Consider the following 18,984-nt stretch of genomic DNA (forward strand, 5'->3'; position numbering starts at 1 on the left):
TGGGTGCTTGGAGCCTCCCCCTCCGCGTTCTTGGGCATCTGGGTGAGGAGGCTGTGGGACATGGGGAGGAGGGCATGTGGTTATACAGGGGATGCAGTGGGGGTCTGTGCCCTTGTTGGCTTTCCTGCAACTCCAACAGACGCTTCGTCAAGTCTGTTTGCTCCCCCAACAGATGCTTCATCATGCCTATTTGCTCCCCCATTAGCCTCAGCATTGCGTCCTGCCTCTGCTCTTTGAGCTCACTTAATTCTTTCCTGGCCTCTGCCACTGAATGCCTTCATGCATTAAGCTGTGCCCTATCAGTGCGGGAGGACTGCATGAGCTTGGCAAACATCATCGTGAGTGCGGTTTTTTTCACTTTCTAATCTGCAATAACCTCAGGGACGGAGATGATAGGGGGAGCATAGAAACATTCTACGCTCTATGATTCTGGGGAGACTGCATGGTCACCTGTGCTGCTGAGTTCGCCACGCTGACCAAACAGGAAATGAAATTCAAAAGTTCCCAGGGCTTTTCCTTTGTACCTGGCTAGTGCATCGGAGTTCAAAGCGCTGTCCAGAGCGGTCTCAATGGAGCACTCTGGGATACCGTCCATTTGCGTCCACACTACCCCAAATTTTACCCAGCATGGTTGATTTTAGTGCTACTCCCCTCGTCGGGGAGGAGTACAGAAGTCTATTTTAAGAGCCCTTTAGGTTGATGGAACGGGGTTGGTTGTGTGGACGCAGTCATTTTTAAATCGACCTAATGCGGCTAAATTCGACCTAATCCCGTAGTGTAGACCAGGCTTTAGAGACAAAGGTAGTCCCTCTAGCCATAGGTATGATGAGCCTGCCTAAGAAAAGTTGAAGTTCATTAGCATAGTCACGCTTTCTGCTGGGAGAAGCTTAGAAGCCAGTAAGAGAAATGATGTCCTAAGGACAGGAGGGGATGAAAAGGGTCCAGAAGAGTGCAGCAGTTGAGGTTTGTTTCAGAAAATGAGGGATAAGAGCAGGAGAATAAAGCTCTTTTATTCCCATGAATTTAGTCCTTTTGATAAAGGTGCCAGACTGAGAGCCCCAGAGGTGGAGGTCCTTTAACAGATATAGCAGAGGCAGCAGCATTGCAAACTTCTCAGTACAGCCTCACCTAAGTGCCTCAGCCTTTTCCAGGAGACCATCACATTTAGGACTAAGAGTGTTGTTCACTCTTTGCGCCTTATGAATCCTTGGCCTCTGTTGCTTGTGAGTTAGTGACAGTTGTGGTGATATATTTTTGTCATGTGCACATCCCTGTCCATTAAGAAGTGGATGGAGGCTAACTCACTTCTCATAGGGAACCAAGCAGCTTCTGGTGATGCATGTTATTAAGCAAAGTAGAATTTTTTCTGTAAAGCAATAATTAGAACGCTCTTCTGACCAGGAAACAGAAAGTCCGTGTCTGCTTTCAGTTTTTGTTTGTTTGTGTTTTGTTTTTCTTGATTGTTACATTGATCAGTGTTCAGGTCTCCCTTCCTTTTTGGAGGGTTATTTAAATCCAGTCTAATTTGTCCAATTCTATCTGGCTTTACTGCTATCTGATCTCTGTATAGGAAGCCTCCTCTATATTCAGTACCGTTGTATTTAGCTTGAGACAGTTTAATAGCAAAAAGAAAAGGAGTACTTGTGGCACCTTAGAGACTAACAAATTTATTTGAGCGTGAGCTAGCTGTAGCTCATGAACGCTTATGCTCAAATAAATTTGTTAGTCTCTAAGGTGCCACAAGTACTCCTTTTCTTTTTGCGAATACAGACTAACACGGCTGCTACTCTGAAACCTGTCTTTAATAGCAAAGGTGCTTTACTCTTAACTCTTTGGATTCTCCTCCAAAGGTTCCTGCATTAACTAATTAATATTTAACGGTCAAGTTTCCACAGTTGCGTATTTGGTGCCTGATAAAGACTCCTTTCCTGACACTGGGAGTTGTTCTGAAACTGAAGTTTTTTTTCCTTCAGGTGTTAAGAACTTGCACTATTGAGGCAATTAGATGCAGTTGCTGTCTGATTTTGCATTCTCTGTCTGTACCACAGCCAGTCAGTCCTCTCGTTCTTTGTGAGAAGGTTTGAGGTATCTGGAGCATCATTGTGGTTTACAACTCGCCTCCCATTCAGGGAATAACAACCCGAGTTATTGCTTTGCCATTTTCCAAGAATGGGAATTGTCTGACTGAATACTTTTTTGAGTTATCCAGTGATTTCTTGTTGTTTCCTTGAGGTACTGAAGTAGCAACTCATTTACCACTAGTTTGTGAAGTCCTTTATGAAGTCCTAAATCTTCTGTCTTGAAAAAATGTCAGACTGCAGCTTTATTATGTAATTGGTGGCCTTTGTTATCAGGACCTCAGACCAGATGTTCATAATAGTCCCTTCTGGCCTTAAAATCTATGAATCTAAATCTCCTAAGCAAATCTCAGAGCAGAACCTTCTTGCTTGCCTAAGGTAGCATTGATTTTGTTTTTGTTTTTCCCCCCCCCCATGATGCTGGATATAGAGTACTAATGCAAGACTGTCAGTTACATATACTGTATTTTACATATTATACATATTACATATACTGTATTTTAATGGGGATTTGTATTTTTTTTCCAGTCAATGATTCTGGAATCAGTTTGCATTGGTCATTATTTTATTGCTATTCTGCTTCTATTTAATTATCTTTTTTGCTTTGCTTCCTTGCAGAAATTCCTGAAGAAATGGTTTGTGACATTTATGATACCTGTGCTAGCAGCTTCATAAAGCTTTTGTTGGAGAAGCAAATGTGGCATGAAGTTTTGCTATTGCTAACACGGAAAGCCAACGGGGAAATGCCATCATGTGGTGGACTCATCAGAAACTGCAATCTTTCAGACCTCAACATTGGCAGTGTTATCAAACAGGTTGACAGATGGGATAAGCGACGGGTGCATCTCGTAAGATGCTTGCTAGAAAGAGGAGGTGAAAACTCAGAGATTAAAATGTCCCTAGAAGATTTGGAACTTCTGTTTGCTGACTGAAACAGATTTTAGAAATATCACAACCTGACTCTTCTGGCCCAGTGTAAATGCAATAGCTGTTTTATTAAAGGCTTGATTCTGTCCCCTATATTGATTGTGGAGTAAGCTACCACTCAGCTTGAGTAAGTGTGGCAGAATCTGATCTGAAATAGATATAGGATTGTATTTAGAGAGGAAATGGTCAAGCATTATTTTTGCCTTAAGCGTTGCTTGATTTTTTTTAAATAGTAGTTAGTTTGTTTGTTTTATTTATTTTACTTCCTCATTCCCTTTCCTCAATTTCTTCCTGGTTAAAAGAGCAGAATTGACGACATTGCCTTGGTGTGTCACAGTTGCTTTAGCTATTCACTTCTTGGGAGACTCTTCATGAAGAGACTACATGCTTATCCATTTTGAAGCTTCCACTTTAAATCTGAATGAGAAATTACAGGTTTTCTCATTTTGGGTGAGGAGAACTGTAAGAGTTTGTGTTCTTTGTTCTGAATGTAAATAGGCACTGTAGCCTCACTTAGGACCACCATATTATTTTCCTTAAGGTTTTTCATGGCAAAATGTGTGTGTGGGCGCGCACGCGCGCGCACACACACACACACCCCTTTCTATATAGTATTCTAGGTGCTTTACAGTAAGCATGAAGACAGGCTCCATTCTCCAAAGTGTGTTCAGTGCAAGTAGCTGAAGTTTTAAAGAGAGAGAGAAAAGAGAGGAAATGGCCATTGTGGCTCACCATATATGAGGGCTTTTGGAGAAGAGGAGCAGTTACTAGTTGTGACACTATGGGGTCTGTTCTGTTTTAGTCCTTTGCTCCTGCTAGGTCTGGCAATCAGGACTACTCTGACACGTTTTTTTCCTCCCTCGACTGATGCAGTGGGGATAAATTAATATTTTAAAAGGGGTGGGGGGAAGTAGTCTTAATGTGTGCCACTAATGTGTACAAGCAGTGCTATAGCTTTGTGTAGGTCTGAAGTCAGAATAACTCGCATTCTTTTCTTTAAGTATATGACTTCTACACTGATTTATTGAAACAGGTATGTTGAGGGAAATCCTGGCCTTCATATTTGAAGAGAAAAATTGTTTTTAACTTGACTTAGTTTTGGGAACGCTCATATGAGGTTGGCTTAATATTTGAATTTCCTTAATATTCTGTTAAATGTATAAATGTGATCACTGGTTAAACAATGCATATTTTTTTTTAACATCTACTTTCTCAACAACTGAAACTGAAGTCTTACATTTGATGCTCTCTTTGAGTTTACAGAACTAGTATATCAAATTTAATTTTAAATAGTCCCATCTATTTCACTAGCTTCACCTGAGGGGACTGGAACCATCCCTGAAAAACCACTGCAGATATGCTTGAAAAATAATGATTTTGAATTGGCTTATTTGCTGCTGAGCCATGGTGCAGATACTCGGAGTGTTTCTATTGTCGAAGGCGATACTCCTTTGCATGCTGCAGTCTCCATCTGCTTAGATAAAAGTGGTGAGTCTTTCTTTTGGTGCGCAGGTCCACCTAAATGTTAATTTTAGTCTGATTTATTTTAGGAAGGAAGATTTATTATTTTTACTTCTACACCTGCATATCGAGTAATATTGTATAGGAACCAAAAAAAGTGAAGGGTCAGAGAAGGAAGAGAGATGTTGAAAACTGAGTTACAACTGTTGAGTCTCCAGAATTTGCCCCATAATTTCCTTAAGTTCTTTACTCTATTTTTATTCAGTCCTTACCCAAGCTAAGCATTCATTGACTTCAGTGGGAGCTTTGCCTGAATAAGGACAGAATAAAAACTGAGTAAAACACTTTAGAGCTTGGTCCAAAAGAAATTTAGTATAAATTAAATAATGCAGATTATTTTATATTGTGTTATATATTGATTTTCAGAAAGGCTTTGACAAGGTTCCTCACCAAAGACTTTTAAGCAAAGTAAATGGTCAATGGATAAGAGGGAAGGTCCTCTCGTGGATCAGTAACTGGTTAAAAGACAGAAAACAAAGGATAGGAATAACTGGTCATTCTCAAATGGAGAGAGGTAAATAATGGTGTTCCCAAAGGATCTGTACTGGGACCAGTTCAACATATTCATAAATGATCTGGGAAAAAGGGTTAAACAGTGAGGTAGCAAAATTTGCAGACGATGCAAAGTTACTGAAGATAGTTAAGTCCAAATCAGACTGTGAAGAGTTACAAAGAGATCTCACAAAATTGGGTGACGGGGCAACAAAATGGCAGGTGAAAATGAAAAGTAACGTGCATTAGAAAATATCCCAATTATACATACAAAATGATGGTGTCTAAATTAGCTGCTATTCAAGAGAGAGATCTTGGAGTCATTGTGGATAGTTCTCTGAAAACATCTGATCGCTGTGCAGCGGCTGTCCAAAAAAACCCAAAAAAATCCCCAAACAAGAGACACCCTAGCAGAGTGTTAGGAATCATTAGGAAAAAGATAGATAGATGATAATAAGACAGAAAATATCATAATGCCACTATATAAATCCATGCGCCCACACCTTAAATACTGCATGTGGTTCTGATCACCTCATCTCTATAAAGATATATTAGGATTGGGAAAAGGTACAGAGAAGGGCAACAAAAATGATTAGGGGTGTGGAACAGCTTCCAAATGAGAAGAAATTTCCAAGCTGAAAAGTCCCAGTCTTTTTAAAGAGACAACTACGATGAGATATGATAGAAGTCTATAAAATCTTGGTTGGTGTGGAGCAAGTGAATAAGGAAGTATTGTTGTTTACGCCTTCACATAATGCAAGAACCAGGGGTCACCCACTGAAACAATAGGCAAGAGGTTTAAAACGAACAAAAGGAAATATTATTTCACACCATCCCCTGACAACGAGTTCCACTGTGTGTGTGAAGGCCAAAACTATAACAGGGTTCAAAAAAGAACTAGATAAGTTCATGGAGGATAAGTCCATCAGTAGCTATTAGCCAAGATGCTCAGGGACACAACACCATGCTCTAGGTGTCCCTAAATCTTTGACTACCAGAAGATGGGACTAGATGACCAGGGATGGACCACTCAATAAATTGCACTGTTCTGTTCATTCCCTCTGAAGCGTTTGGCATTGGCCATTGTTGGAAGACAGGATACTGGGCTAGATGGACCATTGGTCTGACCCAGTATGGCCTTCTTATGTTCAGATAAACTGTCAAGTTGGGTTCAAAATTCAGGTTTTGTATAAAAATGGTTTTGTAAATCCAAACGATTAAAGCAGTGTCTTTATTGAAGTTTTTCTTACAATTATGTAATTTTTTAAGATGAAAATGTTTAATAATAATTTTGGCTGTCATGCTATATCCAGGGCTTACAATGTAGAATTTTTTTTTTTCATGTATACTCAAATTGCCACATGACTAAGACTAAAAACACTGCAGAATATCTGATATCTCTAATCTTCTGGAGGGCATATAGATGGCTCAGGAAACTTCAGCTTTGGGAAAGTGGTTTGAAGTTGGACCCAGTTTATAGTGACCAAATGCTACCAGCATCAGATGATGTTGGGTGACCTATTGAAACGAACATGGTTCCTTACCAAGCTGACAAATGTCCATTGTCAGAAACCTCAAAAGAGCCGGCACTTCTGTTGGCAGTTGCATGGGAAGAAGCTGTTAATTGAGCAGACATGGAGACTAAACAAGTCTTTTTCACCCGAGAAGGTTAAAAGAATTCAGCACAATGGTGGGGGGGAATGAGGCAAATCTTCTGTTGGCTTTGCTGCTGTTGTGCCTCTTTTTCTGAATAAATAGAAAACATCAGTTTTTAGGGCCATCAAAATGAGATGTTTTAGAAGCAGTAAATTCACTTTATTATTTTAAAGGACACTTATTTTCAGTTAATAGCAGCGAAGAGATTAGTAATATAGATTTTTTTTTTTCTGGTTCTCAGGAGAAAGTATATTAAAGTTAGTGATTTGTTGTTCTATTTCTTTCAGATGACATTGGTTTACGCTTTCTGAACTATCTGCTGGATCTCTATGGTTCAAACCCGTCCACTTTCCCACACCTTAATCCAAACAGCCAAGATAAGAATGGAAATACAGTGATGCATATTATATTTCAGAAAGCACAGACAAAGCAGGTTAAGAAAATAATGGATTTGTTAGCAAAGTTTGACATTAACTTTAACTTGAAAAATAAATTAGGAAAAGATGTGAGGCACAGAATAAAAAAAAATGACCCTCGGCTACTCACCTGGAATACAGTTGTGTCGGAGAAGAGGAGGTACCGGCAAGATACGGTAGGACAACTAGTTAAGCTGCCTAAATCCATTCCAGTCTGTAACAGATCACAGCCAAAAAGCACAGCTCATTCATCATCTGCATCTGTCTGGAGAGCATCACCTGGCAACTCGGCACCTGCTAATATCCAAAATACAGATCCAGTTCCTGATAACTGGGAAGAAGCAGACGATGCTCAGTTGACAAAGCAAGAAACTGGAGAAATAAATAAGCCCTTAACTCTGCGGGAAAGCCTAGTGAAAGCAATCACAGATTTAATCCAGCATCTTCAATTAGGTGACAACCCGATAGAGGATAATTCTCAGGTACCAAACCCATCTTCAGCACTAACCAGTGTTGAAGGTAAAAAGAGCGAGCCCCAGCAAACCTGTGTATATGAGAGTTTGGCTCACAGTAAAGGAGAGGGTGCTGACTCTGAGCAAGTGGAGGATACTGAGAAGGAGTGTGATGAATCTGACATGCCTATGCCTAATGGCATAGGTGAAGAAACAGTGGAAGTTAATGGGCAGATTCAGGACATCGAGGCATCTATTCAGTACTTTGATAACATGACATGGGAAATAGAGTGCACTTCTGAAATGCTGAAGAAGCTAGGCAGTAAAGCTGTACCTCATTATATGAAAAAGAAAATTATATTGGCAGTTCTGCAGCTTGGAAATGGAGAATGGACCCAGGGCCTCCAAAAGCGGCTAAAACATTTGAAAGCTGATATTCAGCTGTACGAAGCTAAGCTGGACAAAGGAGCAAGGATGTTATGGGAGCTTGCAATAGACTTTTCTCCCCGTTGCAGTGAGGCTGCAGAAAAGATTATAGAGACAGAACAGTCTAAACATCCTCTAGAGAAATCTGGGAGAGTTTACACTGAAATCATTAGAATATGGGACATTGTTCTTGATCATTGCAAACTCGACCGTGCTATTGGCACTATATGTACTGCATACAACCGTGGCTTGTCCTGCATCTTGAGGAAAAAACTTAAGGGTATAAGTAAATTCAAGCAACCTTCTAACTTGAAAATGCAAAAGCGCATTCCTCGTTGTTATGTTGAAGACACAGAGGCAGAAAAAACAAAAGAACACATCATACCTGAATACTTCCCTCCAGCCAGTGCAGTGGAAACGGAATATAATATAATGAAATTTCACAGCTTCAGTACTAACATGGCACTTAACATCATAAATGATATGAATTCTGCTGTTGAATACCCCTTCAGAGTTGGTGAGTTAGAGTATGCAGTGATTGACCTCAGTCCCAAACCCATGGAGCCAATAATCTTAATTGGACGGAGTGGAACAGGAAAAACTACTTGTTGCTTATATAGACTATGGAAGAAATTCCATTCTTACTGGGAGAAAGCACAGCTAGCAGGAGCCCCTTTGCTGGTTAGACAAATGTGGCAGAGAAGAAAGTTTGAAATTGAATCTGAAAAAAGTGCAGGGGAGGAAGAAGATAATGAAAAGCAATACAACAATGACTCCAGTGAGTCAATTGAGTTGGAAAGCATAGATGATGAACAAGAACAAGATGATAAAGGTGAACAATATTCAAGTGCAGATGATACTGAATTGAATTTATTAGGTGACTGTAAAGAGGAGGAAGAGCATAGCACAGAAGAATCGGACAACTTGGAACACTTGCATCAGATCTTTGTTACTAAAAATCATGTTCTGTGCCAAGAGGTTCAGAGGAATTTTATTGAGCTCAGTAAGTCTTCTAAGTCAACAAGTCATTTCCAGCCACTTGAGTCAAATGTTTACAAGCTACAAGATGTTAAAGATGAAAATTTCCCATTGTATGTCACCTCAAAACAGTTGTTGTTATTACTTGATGCATCCATGCCTGATCCATTTTTTCTTAGGAATGAAGATGGAAGTCTTAAAAGAACCATTGTTGGTTGGTCCACTCAAGAAGATTTGGTCATACCAAATTGGCAAGATGAGGAGGAAGAAAGTAACGCTGAAGTAGAATATGGTGAGGATGAAAAGGCTACAGAAGCTCACTCGAGAGAAAATGATCCTCGAGTTTTCGTGACTTATGATGTGTTTGCTAATGAAATGTGGCCAAAAATGATGAAAGGCAAAAACTCCTATAACCCTGCATTGGTTTGGAAAGAAATAAAATCTTTTTTGAAAGGGTCTTTTGAAGCACTAAGTTGTCCCCAGGGTAAACTTGCAGAAGAAGAGTACAAAAAACTAGGACGGAAGAGATCACCAAACTTCAAGGAAGACCGGAGTGAAATCTATCGTCTCTTTTGTCTTTATCAGCAGATAAGGTCACAAAGAGGTTACTTTGATGAAGAAGATGTCCTATACAATTTATCTCAAAGACTCTCTAAGCTTGAGGATCTACCATGGTCTATCCATGAGCTTTATGGTGATGAGATTCAAGACTTCACTCAAGCTGAACTAGCGCTGTTAATGAAATGCATCAATGACCCTAATGCAATGTTCCTTACTGGTGACACTGCACAAAGCATAATGAAGGGAGTTGCTTTTCGTTTTAGTGATTTGAGGTCATTGTTCCACTATGCCAGCAAGAACTCCGTTGACAAGAAGCAATGTGTTGTTAGAAAACCTAAAAGGATATATCAGCTGTATCAGAACTACAGATCTCATTCAGGTAGAGAAATTACCATATTATGTTTTGGGGACAAGATCTTCAAAAGGCAGTCGTGATTGTGGATGTCTTAATATTTGGGTGCTCGACATGAGATACTGTTAAAGGGAACTGATTTTCAGACGGCAGGTGCTCAGCGCTTTTGGAAAACCAGATCCCTTTAAGGTATCCTGAGTTGGGCACCCAAAAATGGAGCCTCCTAAAATCACCAGTCACTCTTGAAAGTCTTTCCCTCACTGAATGTTTTGTTCGTATATGACCCATTTAGGATGAATTTTTTTAAAATGTTTTTGTCTTAAATTGCTGCTTCCACATCTCCCAAAAGTCACAATTTTGAGGACAAGTGGTCTACTTCTGCTCTTGAAGTTTTTTTTCATGTTTCTAACTTTTCACTTCTTACGTAAATCTTTGCTTAGTCTTGTAGCCTATGTTGTGATTTGTGGTGGCCATGCAAATCAGAGATGCTCAAACTGTATCCTACAGCTGCTATCTCCTCCTAATCACAATCTTAATTCTGGCTTTTCCAGATTCTGTGCAGTCTGAACAATGTTCATTTTTTTTATAGTTTGTGTGAGGTATATATTACGTTTGTAATATGTATTTTTGATCATCACAGGAATTCTACATCTGGCCTCTGGGGTGGTTGATTTACTTCAGCACTATTTCCCAGAATCTTTTGATCGTCTTCCTAGGGATTCTGGCCTCTTTGACGGACCTAAACCTACTGTTTTAGAGTCTTGCAGCGTTAGTGACTTGGCAATATTACTGAGAGGCAACAAAAGAAAAACACAGCCAATTGAATTTGGAGCACATCAGGTTTGCTTTACTTTTTTATATGGTGTTTTATATAGAGTTTTTTGGTTTGTGGCCAAATGTAATGGCACAATCCGCTTTTCTTAAGGACCAATCCCCTGACTGCTTGCAACATTCTTTTGGTGTCCATATTGCTCCCTGATAAATTATAATGTACAAATTCAAGGCTTACCTTTCTCATTTCTGCCTTGGAACCTTTTTAAAAACAGGTATATTTGACTTTCTTTCATTGTAATTTCTGCTAAGTCCCACCCCACTTTTCATTCAGATTTTTCTCTTCCATCATTTCTCCATCTGTCTCATAATAATAGGTAGTGTGTCACTGTTCTGGCCGCCAGAAAGCAGCTTTAGCAACCCCTTTTCTGGAATGTGCTGAAGTATGCACAGAGTTAACATAGTTTTAATACTACATTGATACCTACTGTAGTCTACTTCTTAGATAACTTTGCATTGCCATAACTGCTCATTTTCCACTCTCTAAATGAAATATGTTGTCATTTTGATTCATGTGTCACTAATGCATTTATGTTTTGGCAGGTGATATTAGTAGCGAATGAAATGGTGAAGGATAAGATTCCCGAGGAACTTAGTTTAGCACTTGTGCTAACAATTTATGAAGCAAAGGGCTTGGAATTTGATGATGTCCTCCTTTACAACTTTTTCACAGATTCTGAGGTATTTAATTGCACTTTATTTTCCACTTTTTCTTCTTCTCCGTTGGTCTAAAGTTGGTCTAACTGTCCTAGCTGAGGAACTATACAGTTCTCTCTAGAGACAGTCAGTTCCACTACAGAATAGGACTCAGGGCTCACTGGTAAGCAAATTGAGCTGCTGCTCGCCCATCCCTACATGGGTTGCTGCATCTTCTGTTATACTGGCTTATTTCTGGTATTTATTTTTCTAATTTTAAAAGTTTTCAGTGATATGAGCTGGGTTCAGGAAAGTGATGGACCAGCAGTATAGGCTAGAGCAGTATAGGCTAGAACTCCTGGTTCTTAACCAGAAGTACACATACCCCGGGGGATACAAAAAGGTCTTCCAGAGGGTACACAACTCATCTAAAGATTTGCCTAGTTTTACAATAGGCTACATAAAAAGCACTAGCCAAGTCAGTACAAATGAAAATTTCATACAGACAATGCCTTGTTCATACTGCTTTGTAGACTATACACTGAAATGTAAGTAAAATATTTGTATCCAAATTGATTGATTTCATAATAAACAATTTTTCAGTAATAGTATGCTATGACATTTTTGTATTGTATTTGTATTTATGTCCGATTTTGTAAGCAAGCACTTTTTAAGTGAGATGTAACTTGGGGAAGACAGATCAGCCTCCTGAAAGGGATACAGTAGTCTGAAAAGGTTGAGAACCACTGAGCTAGTGCTAGGTGTACTGTGCACTTCTTGAGCTTTTTAACATAGCTCTGCTAATATACTTCAGTCCCAAAGAGTGATCCTCCTGTCATTTTTACACTGTTTTGAATCGGGAGTAATGCCATTGACTAACAGTTAAAACAGCATAAGTGAGAGGAGAACCAGCCCCTGAATCTTTATCATCCATTAGTCAAATCTCTGGTTTCTCTTGAAGAGAGAGCCATCTGTATGATGGTTTTGCACTGTTCACAGAAGTCTAGTCAAAAGTTAGGATGAGTCCTCTTCAATGAGGCAGAATTTGGATACAGGTCTTCAGAGTGAGAACCTATTTTGTTAATTGACTTTGCCATGTAGGCCTCATGTTTTGAGGTATGAATATAAAAAAAACCTTAAAGTGAATTGTTCTGTCATTATATTTTTTGCACTCAGGGAACATAACATGATTTTGACTTAAAAATTACAATTAGCAAGAGATGCAATAATACCTATCTTTTTTTTTCATAAAGACTTTTTAGTTTGATTACTCAAGGTTGTGATTGCAACAAGCATGAGTTCATGACTGTATACCACTCTTAACTTTGGTTTTCTTGACTTTTTCAGTCTTGTGCCACAAATTTGACATTAATAAAAGTGTTTCATTTAATAAAGCAGCAGAAAAATAGAAGAAAATATGCAATAAGAATAAAGAAAATATGCAATAAGAATAGCAGAAAAGATATTTAGTAAAGATTTTGATTGAAAATTATGTATGGTATTTCTACAAATTAAGGCTCCAATCCACAACTTTTAGGATATAGGTAGATTGCTGCATGCAAAATCTTGTGTGTGTGCATGTATTTTTAAAATATGTATTACATATGTGTATGTATATGTAGGCACTGGTACGCAGTAGATTTGGCTAACCTGAAATCTTTGTATGTTTCTCAAATTACAGGCTTGCAAAGAGTGGAAGATCATTTCTTCTTTTACCCCTTCCTCTGATTCACTAGGAGAAGGCAAGCTGGTGATCGAAACACCTTTAGAGAAAAATATTGCTACTCAAAGCCTGTCTCCTGTGCTTAATCCAGAAATGTACAAGGTGATACTCTGTTTTGTTTTGTTTTTTTTATAACACATTGTTTAGAAACAGCGAGCCCACATTAAGCTGTATAAGAAAAATCTCAAAATTCAAGGAAGACTCCTAGTAAATCTTGTTTAGCATTTTCATGTATAACAGTTCTTCCAATCAATATAGTAATATTACATATTGTAATGAATTAATCCCCGATCCATCAATATTTTTTCTTTTTTTCTGGCTTTTACTGAACACATGATTTTGATTTGCTTTGTTCTTGGGAGGATTTAGAAGTTTGTATGTTTTTGAACATATAGCAGGTGGGACAGCAAAGATCTTTTTATATAGTTAACTCTTAGTTGTAGTTCTGGTTAAAAAGCGAATTAAGAATTAGGGACTAATTGACCTCTGGGTTGTTCCACTCTTACACTGTTGTAACTATTAAAAGCAATGAAGTTATATGAGGAATGCAGTAGTGAAGCAGACTCTTAATACCAGATTTTTCGAAATTGCATGTTTAATTTGTACTTGAAATGTCTATAATTGTGTGCAAAAAATAAATGACTTCATTTGTAAATGTTTTTTAGAAATAAAACTGACTCTTGATATATGGAACTATCTAATTTGCAGTACAAGTAATTGCACACAAATTAGATTCAAAATTGCACAAGCATTTTTGCAGGCATAATTCAAATCAGGCCCTTAATATTTAAAGTGGCTTTTTTTAAGAACTTTACTTTAAGTAGTTAATTCTGTTTGTACTCATAGCATTCCTTTTACCATGCACTCGTATAATTTTCTGCACATACCACGTCATTTGTCTCTTTAATCACTCTATCCTAGATGCTCAATGGAGAGCTGAAGCAACTGTACACTGCCATTACAAGAGCCAGGGTCAATCTTTGGATATTTGATGAAAACAGTGACAAGCGGGCTCCGGCTTTTAAATATTTCATCAAAAGGGAATTTGTTCAGGTTGTCAAAATAGATGAAAACAAAGGTAAAAGCTACCTCAAAACTTCCTATAAAAACTCTGAAAACAAGATAATCCACTAAATGTTTGTTTTAGTAAATATTTCTAGCTTTTGAATTATCATAATATTCAAATAATATGAAGAATGGGGACGGGTGTTTGCTTGCCTCTACTGTTGTACATTTACGAGTAAAATACTATACTGTTTACTCAGTCCTTGCTCAAGCAAATTCCATTTGATTTTAGTGAGAGTTTTTTGCTTGCTTTAACTGAGCTCTAAAAGATCTGCAATGTTTGTGAGACATCTCATTGTTATCATCTTTCCTGTACAAGTGAGGAAGGTATGCAACCAACCCATAAACACTATGAATATTGATTATGAAAAAGTGTCTCAGTTAAATCAGTCTGGTTATTAGCAAATGAAAGAACCTGTTTATTATTAAGGGACAATAACGTGATTCTAATCTTTTTTGCCTGTGTAGTAATTAAAATTTTTAGAGGAGGCCTTTTAAAATAAAACTTACATTTAAAATTGACAATTCAAGTTTAAAGAAAAAATAGGAAAAATCTACTTTACCCCTTGGGCATGATCAGTTGATTTGAGCATAAATCATGGGGATTTTGGAATACTGTAAAATGATAATCCTTAGCTCTGACATATATTAAGTATCTTCTCTTATTTTATGTTAGTGGTGTGGTATAACTGTCTTCCCTCTTCTCCACTACGCAGATCTTGATGATAGTATGTTTGTTAAAACTTCAACCCCAGAAGAATGGATTGCACAAGGAGAATACTATGCTAAGCATCAGTGTTGGAAGGTAAAGTCGTATGTTTGTCTGAGATAAGTTATGTCGTCTCAGTTCTGAGACCCTGTTCTCTTTGTACCTGTAAAAGTCACTTTAGAATCATTTGAAAGTTTTACAGTAACAAAAATATGAGTCAGTTGGAAGTTGTGACTTTGAACCATTTAAAATTCTATTTCAGTAAACATTCTTATAGGCAAGTCACTCAATTTCTTGGAAGCATAATGATCTGGGTGATGAGCCCAGAGCCTTTTCAGGTCACAGTGTGGTTTATGTCTGTATCTAATTAATCTCTTTCTAGCGTAATATCTGAGAACCAAAGGATTTTGCTGTAATACAAAAGTCCACATAAAATATTAAATAATAAAAAATGAAACCATCATTTTAAAGTGTGCACAGTATTATTAAAAAGGTTTGTTAGAACTCTTGACTTTTAAAGTCTATTATTTGCTAGATTACTAGCTAATATCCAAATTGGGTCTATCTGGTCAGTTGATAGTGTAGAAATGTTCCAACTATTTCTCAGGTAAAAAAATTCTATGGAAGAACAGACTGTGTTCAATTCTCCTGTCGTACAGGCCCCCCAAAAAAGGCTTCCTAATCTGATAAAGACTGAGTGTTCTGGAAGGAATGGGATTATCTGTATCCAACAGTGATTCCTTAGACCAGTGAGGAAGTTAGTGTGAAGGTCCATCCATATCTCTGGCTACTATGGTGGGCTGTAACAAAGGGGATTGACTTAAAGCAAAGTAAAATGTGGGAGCTTGTGATAGGGTGGACTAGGTTCGGAGATCCCCTGCTGCAGGCCTCGCAGCCCTGCCTCACCCTGCCCCAGACAAGAGCAGAGGATAAGACCTCTGTGCAGCCTAGAGTGGCTGAAGGGGAGCATCCAATCAGAGGAGTTGCTGGAGTGACCAATCAGGGGCCAGAAGAGCCATATAAAAGAAAGCAGCAGACACAGAGCAGTCAGTTGCTGCCTGGAGCTTGAATAGGTAGAACCAGTGCCTGGCTGGATAGAAGAGCAACAGGACCATGGACAGCTCACTGCAGGAAGGATTGAGCTCAGGGAAGGCTGCCAAAGACTGGGTGCCTGGCCAGCTGAAAGAGCAGCAGGACCGTGGACAGCTCACTGCAGGGAGAACTGACCTCAGAGCCTAGCCAAACCAGGCGAGGGTACTGTGATGGGCTCTGCTGGGTCTGGTTGAAGACAGAGTCCAGGGAGAGCTGCCAAAAAGGATGCCAACTGAGGGTGCCGAGGACTGTTAAAAAAGGCAGTGCCTCCGGGAAGGAAGCTTTGGTGCTATGGCTCCATACCAGGGCCGTGAAAAAGAACTAGAGACTCTATATCCAGGATGGGGGACAGTCTGTGTGACTCAGCCAGAGGGCTGAGTCACTGAAGACCCGCTGAACAACCATTGGCCGGGGGGGGGCGCCTGCAAGATTGCCCATTGTCAGAACAAACAGAAAAGCAGGCTCACAGCCAACCAGAAAGGGGGCACCTGCAAGACATGGGTGCCAGCCATGTTACAGAGATCCTTGGAGCTCCCACAAGGATGTGTAGGACTTATCCAAATAGTAACTAGGATTAACTAACAGAAAATGTCTTCAACTCTGCCTTTCCCTCTCACAAGAAAAACAGAAATCAAATTCAATTTTTGAACATGAAACAAATTTTGTTTTTGAATACACCATAATCCCTTCATGTTTTTGGCCCCACTCTTAACGTGTCTCTTTCATTAATCTTTTGGGCAATGAATTATTATTTTAATCTACAGTAAACTACTGGAAACAAAAAAAAGAAATGCATGTTTTAGTATAGTGCATATTTGAGAAGTATTTGGATCAGTAATATGGAGTTTTGTAACCTATAACAAAACACTACAAGCATGTATATGTACCATTGTGTTTTTAGCTGCTATACTCCTTTCTTTATAAGCCTTTTCTCTGCTAATCTTCGTTGTTTTAAAAAAAAATCATGTAAAGGATTTTCCAGTGCCAAGAGTGGTTTGCTTTGTGCTATAAGTGATGTTGCATCTCAAAATGGAACATGACAAACAACAAAGGCATTGGTGGGATAAGACAGACACACTATTGCAGAATGACTATAAAGTAAATAGAAAAGCAGTACTTGTGGCACCTTAGAGACTAACAAATTTATTAGAGCATAAGCTTTCGTGAGCTACAACTCACTTCATCGGATGCATCGGATGAAGTGAGCTGTAGCTCACGAAAGCTTATGTTCTAATAAATTTGTTAGTCTCTAAGGTGCCACAAGTACTGCTTTTCTTTTTGTGAATACAGACTAACACGGCTGCTACTCTATAAAGTAAATCTCACTAAAATGCTGGTAAAGCCTGTTTTTTCTCTGTCGCTCTGACACTAGAGTATGATAGAATCATAGAAATGTAGGCCTGTAAGGGACTCAATAGGTCATCTAGTTCACTGCACTGCACTGAGGCAGGACTAGGTATTATCTCTAGACCATCCCAGACAGGTGTTTGTCTAACCTGTTCTTAAACACCTCCAATGACGGAGATTCCACAGCCTCCCTAGGTAATTTGTTCCAGTGCACAACTGCCCTTACAGTTAGGAAGTTTTTCCTAATATCTAACCTATTATTCTTGCTTCAATTTAAGTCCATTACTACTTGTTCTGTCCTTAGTGGTTAAGGAGACCAATTTATCACCCTCCTCTTTATAACAATCTTTTATCATGTGCCCCCATAGTTTTGTTTTCTCCAGACGAAACAAACAGGGTTTTTTCAGTCTCTCTTCGTAGGTTATAGACCGTTAATAATTTTTGTTGCTCTCCTCTGGACTTTCTCCATATCCTCCTTGAAGTGGTGTCCAGAACTGGACACCACTATCTCTAGTTGAGGCCTTATCAGTAAGGCTACAATTGTATCACAGATTCCCTGACTTTCTGGGACCTCCGTGAGTACTTCTGGGACAGGGCTGGAGCAGCTCTCAGCCCAGGGGCTACTGAAGCAGTGGCTGTCAGAACAGCTGACCAGTGGCCAGCCCGGGGGCTGCGGAATAGCTGACTGGAAGCCAGCCCAGGGGCTGCCAGTCAGCCATTCCCAGTGCGGGAGCTGCAACTGGGGTTGGGTCAGCCCCCCTGGGCCTGGAGTAGCACTAGTCAGCCCCTGCAGGAGCAGCAGCAGGGCTGGAGCAGCTACAAGCCCTGGCAAAGCTCTTTGTGTCCCGTCCCCCCAAGTATTTTTAGTAAAAATACGGACAGGTTGCAGGCTTCCATGAATTTTTGGTTTTTGCCCATGACCTGTCCATGATTTTTACTAAAAATACCCATGAGAATCATAGCCTTACTTACCAGTGCTGAGTAGAGTGGAAGAATTGCTTCTCCTGTCTTGCTCACAATACTCCTGCTAATACGTCCCCCCAATGATGTGTACTTTTTTGCATCAGTATTACATTGTTGACTCATTTGGTTTGTGATCCACTGTAACACTCCAGGCCAAATTCTGCAGTATTCCCATTTGGTATTTGTGCGACTGATTATTCCTTTCTAAGTATAGTACTTCGCATTTATCTTTATTGAATTTCCTCCTGTTTATTTCAGACCATTTCTCCAGGTTGTCAAGATTAAAATTCAAAATGATCTTGTCCTCCAAAGCACTTGCTACCCCTCCTACCTTGGTATCATCCTCAAACTTTATAAGTGAACTCTCTCTGCCGTTATCCAAATCGTTTATGAACATGTTGAATAGAACTGGCCCCGGAACAGATTCCTGCGGGACCCCACTAAATACGCCCTTCCAACTCAGTTGTGAACCACTGATAATTGGTTGGAAAAGTGTACTCAGAATGTAGTTGTGCACCCACCTTTTAGTAGGTTCATTTAGGCCACATTTTTTCCAGGTTGTTTGAGAAGGGCATGTGTGACTGTATCAAAAGCCTTACAAAAGTTGAGTTATATCACTGTAACATACTCATACAGTCCAGAGTAGTGAGTAGCTGTCACCCCTGCCCTTTAATCTCAGGTGCTTTTTACACTGCTTTGCTGCTGTAGCTTCCAGTTTGGACTGCTCACAAACACCCTCCAACATGCAAGTCACTCCCA

General features: G+C 39.3%; 1 protein-coding gene across 8 annotated transcripts in view; it reads left to right on the forward strand.

Annotated features, from left to right (window-relative positions):
* The window catches only part of TRANK1 (tetratricopeptide repeat and ankyrin repeat containing 1), a 114,768-nt gene that overhangs the window by 77,051 nt on the left and 18,733 nt on the right, over nucleotides 1-18,984 (forward strand). For 7 of the 8 annotated variants that reach the window (XM_043508803.1, XM_038388693.2, XM_043508804.1 and 4 more), the window contains 8 exons: nucleotides 2,697-2,951; nucleotides 4,317-4,493; nucleotides 6,962-9,886; nucleotides 10,500-10,699; nucleotides 11,234-11,371; nucleotides 13,008-13,151; nucleotides 13,971-14,127; nucleotides 14,831-14,919. In XM_043508803.1, the coding sequence (XP_043364738.1) occupies nucleotides 2,697-2,951; nucleotides 4,317-4,493; nucleotides 6,962-9,886; nucleotides 10,500-10,699; nucleotides 11,234-11,371; nucleotides 13,008-13,151; nucleotides 13,971-14,127; nucleotides 14,831-14,919 (4,085 nt within the window). The remainder of the gene's footprint in view (nucleotides 1-2,696; nucleotides 2,952-4,316; nucleotides 4,494-6,961; nucleotides 9,887-10,499; nucleotides 10,700-11,233; nucleotides 11,372-13,007; nucleotides 13,152-13,970; nucleotides 14,128-14,830; nucleotides 14,920-18,984) is intronic. The other variant, XM_043508805.1, reaches the window with a different exon arrangement.

Source organism: Dermochelys coriacea, chromosome 2 (assembly GCF_009764565.3).
Source record: "Dermochelys coriacea isolate rDerCor1 chromosome 2, rDerCor1.pri.v4, whole genome shotgun sequence".
Taxonomy (NCBI): domain Eukaryota; kingdom Metazoa; phylum Chordata; order Testudines; family Dermochelyidae; genus Dermochelys; species Dermochelys coriacea.